Source organism: Chrysochloris asiatica, unplaced genomic scaffold (assembly GCF_000296735.1).
Source record: "Chrysochloris asiatica unplaced genomic scaffold, ChrAsi1.0 scaffold00087, whole genome shotgun sequence".
Classification (NCBI taxonomy): domain Eukaryota; kingdom Metazoa; phylum Chordata; class Mammalia; order Afrosoricida; family Chrysochloridae; genus Chrysochloris; species Chrysochloris asiatica.
In genome coordinates, this window is record NW_006408605.1 from 2,025,580 (window position 1) to 2,032,972 (window position 7,393).

The 7,393-nt window shown below is 49.7% G+C and overlaps 1 protein-coding gene across 1 annotated transcript in view; it reads right to left on the reverse strand.

Annotated features, from left to right (window-relative positions):
• CXCL14 (chemokine (C-X-C motif) ligand 14) overlaps positions 1–6,675 on the reverse strand; it is a 9,387-nt gene extending 2,712 nt beyond the window's left edge. The window contains exons 1-3 of the mRNA XM_006866092.1: positions 6,433–6,675; positions 6,171–6,276; positions 876–989 (exon numbers count right to left, since the gene is read on the reverse strand). Of these exons, the coding sequence (XP_006866154.1) occupies positions 876–989; positions 6,171–6,276; positions 6,433–6,496 (284 nt within the window). The 5' untranslated portion in view covers positions 6,497–6,675. The remainder of the gene's footprint in view (positions 1–875; positions 990–6,170; positions 6,277–6,432) is intronic.
• Positions 6,676–7,393: the final 718 nt, after the last annotated feature.

Consider the following 7,393-nt stretch of genomic DNA (forward strand, 5'->3'; position numbering starts at 1 on the left):
GCAGTGGGTTTGGTTGTTTGGTTTTAGGCAAGGTTTCACTTCCTGAGCCATCTTGGCCTCTGCAGGGTGAGGGAGGGGCTGAGCCTAGCTAGCCCTGGGGAGTCATCTATACTATTCAGATGACTCTAAACAGGCTCTGAGTGTGTGAGGAATGGGCCTTTTCTGGAAAGGCTCCCTTCTCCATGGTATGAGCAAGATGGGGTGCTGCCTTCCTTTCCAGTTGCAGACCTAGGAGCCAGGAGACCAAAGCTAGGCAGACCCTTGTTTATAGGGTAGAGGGGTCAGCACAGACTCTTGTCATCTCCTTGGTGCTGCTTCTCCAGGTTTAAGAGTAGCTCTGATTTAAAGGACCAGACCCAAGCTCCTTCCCTGAGCCTGTGTTTGGAGAAGCTGATCAGATTTCATGGGCACCATGGAGGGGAGAATGTGCTGTTAGCAAGGCGTCATCCTCATCAGCTTGTGATCGTACCTACAACTTTATAGTTACAAAAGCAAGTCACTTTAGATGCTCATATTTCACCCCATCGAAGACAGCAATGCCAGGTGTACATCCAGCCATTTGCTAGACAAAGAAACTGGAAAGCAGAGAACTTAGTGACTTAAACACAAAGGAGAATTCAGACGGTAACATAAAAGTTAGAGTAGAACAAACTTCAGTTCACAAAAGGAAAAGGTTTTGATGCTTTCAACTGTCCAGGAGAACCACAGCCTGCTTTGTTAAGTAGGGAGTGCCCGCCCTGTCCCTGTGAGTATGTAAGTCGTGTCTGGTTATCTGCTTGCTGGGGATATTATGGTGGGTGTTGACACATTAGACAGAGGCTGATGGCCCTTCCCATTCTAAGTGGAAAGGCTGGTATAGAAGAGGTAAGGCTTACCTGCGCTTCTCATTCCATGCGTTGTACCATTTGATGAACCGCTTGGTGCTCTGCAGTTTGGGGTGCAGGCAGTGCTCCTGACCCCGGTACCTGGACACACTCTTAGTGGTGATGCTGAAACAGAACAGGGTGCATTGGAAGGTTGGGGAGCTTGAAGAACAGCACCTTGTGTGACCTGAGGGTGGTTTGTAGTCTGTCTGAATCAAGGCACTGAGAAATGGGGCCTTGTGTCTCTTCTCCAGGGCATCTTCCTAGGCACGTGATTCCTTCCTGGCTGGCTCTTTGAAAGGTTCTGGGCATAACTTTAACCTGTGTTCCGGGGAGCCCTCAGAATCTGAGAAAGGTCCCTTACACATTCTCTGTGCTATCTGCCACAGAGTGGTGGTGGTTGTTAAGTGCCGTCAAGTTGGTTCTGACTCATAGAGATCCTATTAGGGTTTCTGAGGAGCTGCTGGTGAGTTTGAACCACTGACCGTATGGTTCATACCGACCTTATGGTTCAGTGCTTATCCTACAGAACCATACCAGGACTTCCCACAGTGTTGTTGTTGTTAAGTGCCATTAAGTCAGTTTCTACTCATTTTGACCCTGTATAGGGTTTATGATCAAAGAGAACAGCCTTCGGTATGGATTATATCTCAATGTAAAGAAAAAAAATTCTCACCATTGGACCAATAAACAACATTCTTATCAAAAGAGAAAAGATTGAAGTTGTCAAGGACTTCATTCTTCTTGGATGAACTATCAACACTCACGGAAGCAGCAGTCAGGAAATCAAACAATGTATTGCGTTAGGCAAATCTGCTGCACAAGAACTTTTTTTTAAATATTGAAGAGCAAAGATATCAGCTTGAGGACTAAGGTGTACCTGACCCAAGCCATGGTATTTTTAATAATCTCATATGCATGCGAAAGCTGGACAGTGAATAAGGAAGACCGTAGAAGAATTGACTCATTTGAGTTTTGGTGTTGGAGGAGAATATTGAAAGTGTCATGGGCTGCCAAAAGAACCAGTAGACCCATTTTGGAAGAAGTGTAGTCAGAGTGCTCCTTGGAGGCCAAAATGGCCAAACTTCATCTCTCATACTTCATACATATTATCAGGAGGGACCAAGTCACTGGAGAAGGATATCATGCTTGGTAAGGTGGAGGGTCAGAGAAAAAGAGGAAGATCCCCAATGAGATGAATTGGCCAAGCGGCAGCATTGATGGACTCAAGCGTGGCAACAGTGAGGTTGGCCCAGGATCAGGCAGTGTTTTGTTTTGCTGTGCATAAGGTCACTATGGGTTGGTACCAACTCAATGGCACCTAACAACAACAACAAGGGTTTATGAGGAGCAGCCAGAAAGCTTGTATTTTGTGGTTCAAACTGCACATTAACCCACAGCATGGTTGTTGTTGTTAAGTGCTGTCAAGTTGGTTCTGACCCATAGTGACCCTGTATAGAGTTTCCAAGCATCATGGTAGAGCCTCTCAAATCCAAGGAAAGAGGTCTTGACAAACACAGTCATAGCCACCCAATTCTGGCTCTGTCTAGATGGCCTGAAAGAGCCCCTGAACTAGACTCCCTGAGGGAGGCATGAGCCCTGTAGATAGACTACACAGAAAATGGGTGAGACTCTGGAGTCCTGGTGTGGTACTGTAGGATAAGCACTGGAGTGGTAACTGAAAGGTCAACAGTTTAAACCCAATACCTGCTCCTGGGAAACTATACAAATGGCTATGAGTCGGAATTGACTCAACAGCACTTAACAATCACCTAGGAGCCCTGTCATCACTGTGAGATAGGTGTTGGGCTGCCTACCACAAGGTTGGCAGTTCAAACTCACCAATCACTCCAAGGGAAAACAATGAGGCTATTGGTTCTCCCATAAAGATTTTTAAAGTCTCAGAAACCCAATAAAGGGTTACTATGAGTCAGGGCAGACTCGATGGCAGTGGGTTTGGTTTGGGTGTTTTTGACTAAAGGGCTAAGACATGCCTTAGCATTAGGACCTCTGAGCCCTAAACCCTATTTCCCTGCTGCCCTCTGCAGAGTATCCCAGGACTGGGCACCATTACCCTGAATCGAAAGAATGTTAGCTTTGAAGCTCATTTTTATTACTGAGCATGAAGTTTCAGTATTTCTCTTGGGCAAAACCGAAGACTGTCCTTCTTTCTCCACAACACCTGAAGATCTGATTCCCAGGGGAGGCCAAGCCATGTCGTAGAGAAACAGAGTGGCATTGTGCAGCGGCCTGGATTTGAATTCTGGTCACATCACTTATTGGCTATGGGACCTTGAACAGCCTCTCCGAACCCAGTTTACATATCTGGAAAATGGTATAACAGTTGCACCTGCATCATAGAGCAAAGTGCCTAGCACCTGGTGGACACATGATGACTAGTTACTGTCATTAGTCATTAGTTATAGAGGATGGGATGGCCAAGGTGGTCTCCTGCCTGGAGGGGGAGGTAAGACTCCTGTCAGACTGAGGTCTCCTTCTTCACTGCAGCTGGGCCTCACAGTGCTGACCACAGGACTGGCAGGAGTTATGAGGAAGCCCCTGGGTGGGGAGGTCACGTGGTATTCATGGATGAGGGGCCACCTGGAGGACTTGGAGAAGCAGAGATAAGAGGTGCGGGTGCCCCATGAGAACAACAGTGTAGTGATGAGCTGGGAACAGGTGTGAATAGCTCTGGCAGAGGGTGTGGTGGGGGGGGGGTGGCTGGAAGTTGGGTGGAAAAGAGCAGGCCAAAGAGAAGACAGACCTGCCAGCTAGTTCTCCAAGGATAACTGAAAGTAAAGGCTCAGTACTCATGGACCTAATTCTAGAAGGGGTTGAGTTGCCATGAATTCTGCACATTGGATCTTCGGAGAAAATTGTATCTTGCCACCAGAATCCATGTCTGTTCCTGTAAAAATTCAGTCTCAGAAATTCTAAGGGGCAGTTCTACTGTGCTCTATCTGTTTGCAAGGTGTTGGAATCAACTCAATGGCAGTGAGTTTGGTTCAGGGTTTTGGCTACAAGAATGGGATACATGGATTTTGGTCAAACTGTTCTCGCCCCTTCAGCTGTGCTCTGAGTCTCCAGGACACCAACTTTCCAGGGCAGGTGATGGGCTTTCTGTTAATGCCCAGTGGTTGGGCCCTGTCTTTGATTTCCCTCTTCATGAAACATACCTTTTTATCTGCCTCCACAGCAGTATCCTGGGTTTGGGGGTCTCTAAGTTTTGAGGACTGTTATCTAGATGTACCTAGTCACCCTGCAGGAATTTAACAAAGGCATTTCTTTCTCTGTCTACAATGCTGCTTTTCCACTCAGAGTGAAAGGGCATGGTAAAGTCTAATAAAAATCCCCTGTTCTGTTAGTTCTGGGTATAGACTGTGGATCACAGATCCTGAAGGTCAGAGAGAGCCAGGAGTGGATGCCTCAGCCCTCCCACAATAGTGTTTCACTGCCAAGGCACAATAGTGGAACTATGCATATTGGTTGTTGGGGTGGATTCATGTTCCACCAATTACACAGAAATTCTGGGTCCCACTTCCCTCTCCTCAGCAGTTTTGGTAAGTGCTCAGCTGACATACGACATACTTTGCTTCTTCTAGCATCTGGACTCTCCTGGACCCTTCTGGGTATAAGGACTACAATTTACAAAGCAGATCCCCTCTGACCTCTGCGAAGACTTCTGGGTAACTCAGGGTGAGCTGGAAAACGTGTTTTTGTTCAGTGTTTGTGACTGAAAACCTGCTTGGGCAGAAAGTGCTGGTCCCTTATCTGATTTAGAATGTCTTAGGCTAGAAGAGAAGCTTCCAGGCCTTCAGAAATGGAGTGAAGGTAGGGGCTGTCATGGGCTGGGTGGACTTTACAGGGGCTGACTGTGAGCTGCCCTCATTAAGCCCCTGCAAGTGTTCACAGGTTTGTGCAGGTAGCTACATAAAGTCTTTCCCATGCACTGTCCTGCTGTCACCTTCCTGTGTATTCTGGAAAGTTCAGTGAGGAGGAATAGCAAACCTGCTCACCTAGGACTCAGTCCTTTTGAGGTGTCCCTGGACCCCATGCTCCACTTCCCCTGCCCTGCCCTTGCAACCTCAGAATCTGAGCTTGGTATATGGAGTGTTTTACACTACTTTCAAGAGTGCAAATGTACCTCTATCATTTTTAGCTCTCATGTTAGAAGCATGGAAGGGCTTGTAGTCTCCCTTTCTACCCTCCCAGCTAGTTTGATCCCTGGCACCCATCAAAAATGCTTTTTGGGCAGTTTTTATGAAGTTATTCTATAAAGTAAGGGACAGGGAAAAGGAACAAGGACAAGGAGGCAGATTTAGGTGCCTGGATGGAAGGCAGTAGATTGCAACTTGGGCCCAGTGACTTCCTGAGTTGCCCCAACAGTGTGGATCCCAGGCCCAGTCTTCGCTGACACTGTGTGGAGGCCTCTCGGCCGGCAGGGCCAGCAGGCGGAAGGGACTTGCCCAGACTGAGAATAAAGTGTGTCCTGATTCTGGGGGAAGGGAAGAGGGGCCAATGGTCCGTGGCAGCAGATATTTGGTAGCTGCTTTGCCAAGGGCTCCCTCCCTGGCCAAGAGCGTATTGATGGGGAAACAGTGCGCTGGCCTCAAGTGGTTAATTGGGAGGGCAGAGGAGCAAGGAAAGGCAGTGTTCTCTGCCTCTGCCCCAGTTTTAAAAATATTCCCCACATCCTCACCAAGTAGGGCTCCAGTGCCCTCAAACATTAACCCCAGCAGGGCAGTTTCCACAAGACCTTTCAGGCGAGGGATGCACAATAATTGTTCTCAAAATGAATTCAGTAGATGCCAACAACAGGCTGTCTCAGGGTGGTCCCCTGAGTGGGAAAAGGACTTTGAGAGGAGAATCTGGGAGTTTCATATGGCGCTTGCTTTTCATTCACTCTCCAGTGAGAGGGGATGCTGGCCTCACAGTTTGGGTGCCAGTTGAGTAATCTGGGACCTATTTTGAGTGTTTTTAATCTAGGTGGCCTAAATTGGCACATAGGCACCATTGAACCCTTGTTCTCCCTTAGAGGGGTGGACCGGCAGGCTGTTACCCACAGGTGGAATCTCTGGCAAGGCTGTTTTCGGAGCACAGGAGAGTGAGCCCTTTTCTAGATTGTCTTCCATATTGTTCCCCAGCATCCTAAGGACTCACTGGGCAATAGCAAAGGCTTTGCAAAGGGTTTTGATAAAGGTGAAGAGGAATGCTGGTTAGCTGGAACCAATTACAGACTGTGTGCCCCAGCACCTGGCTAAGAGAAGTGAAGCCACAAACGCTCACAGGTGAGCAGCGAGAACTCACATAACCATCTTCTCCTCGCAGTGCGGGTACTTTGGCTTCATTTCCAGCTTCTTCACGTCGCTGTAGCGGATCTTGGGTCCCTTCCGGGAGCACTTGCATTTGGACCCTGCAGTAGAGAGCGCCAGCGGCCACTCAGTCGCAAGCACGGTGTCCTGCCCTCCATGCCCACCCAAACCCCCGTGAACCCAGGATACCTAGCAACTGGTGCCTGGGTTCCCCAGGACGGGACGGGATGGCGACAAGAGGACCTGTGGGTACTCACCGTCCACGCGCGCGGCGCACAGCGCCAGGATCAGCAGGAGCAGCGCGGCCGTCAGGAGCCTCATGCTGGCCGGAGGGGCGCGGCGTGGGAGCAGGGACGCGGGGAGGGCGCCGGTCAGTCCGTGCGGCAGCCCGGAGACGCCGCCCGGATCGGCTCGCTGTGTCCGGAGTGCGCCTCCCGACCCCGCTCGTGTCCTGCGCCCGTCGGTGGGTACCTCTGGGTTGTGGCTGCGCGCTGCGCTCTGCGCTTTGCGCTCTACTCTGCACTTGGCTCCGCGCTCTCTCCACAGCCTCCCTCCGCCCGTTCTGGCCTCTTTTAAATCTGCTCCTGCTCTCGTAGCGAGCGAGCTCATTAATATGCAGAACCACTCGGTGACTCACAGAGATTTCTCAACGTGGTGGGGGGAGGAGACCTTCCCAGCCCGCCTGTTCGCCCCAGGACCGCGAGCAGAGCAGCGCACACTGGGAGCAAGGAGAGTACACGCACCCCCACACTCACATCCGCTACCCTCTAGCTCACACAACTCTCATACCTGACGCCTGGGTAGCCCTTGTTGGGCCAGCAGTCTCAATAGCTAGGTCTGGGAGGAGGTGGTTGTTGTAGATTGGACAGCAGGAAACCATTGGTCACTGGAACAGACTCACAGTGTATGCTGGAGGTTTGGCCACTGTCAGTGGAAGGCCCTCTAAATCGGATATGTGGTCTGGGTGGACTGTGTGGGAAGAATCTGGCTTGAACACCATTCTTTAAAGCCAGGCAGAAGTTCCTTGGAGAGACATGACAATGTTGGCCATATGAATGAAGCCCTCCTTTGTGCCAGGCTAAAGATATTGTGAGTAGTTGTAGACACGTTTATTAGGACAAAAATTCTCATCCCATCACTATTGGTGGAGGACTTTGGGCGCATGACTTCACCATTCTACGCCTTTGTTTCATCATCTGTAAAATGGGATAGTTGCAG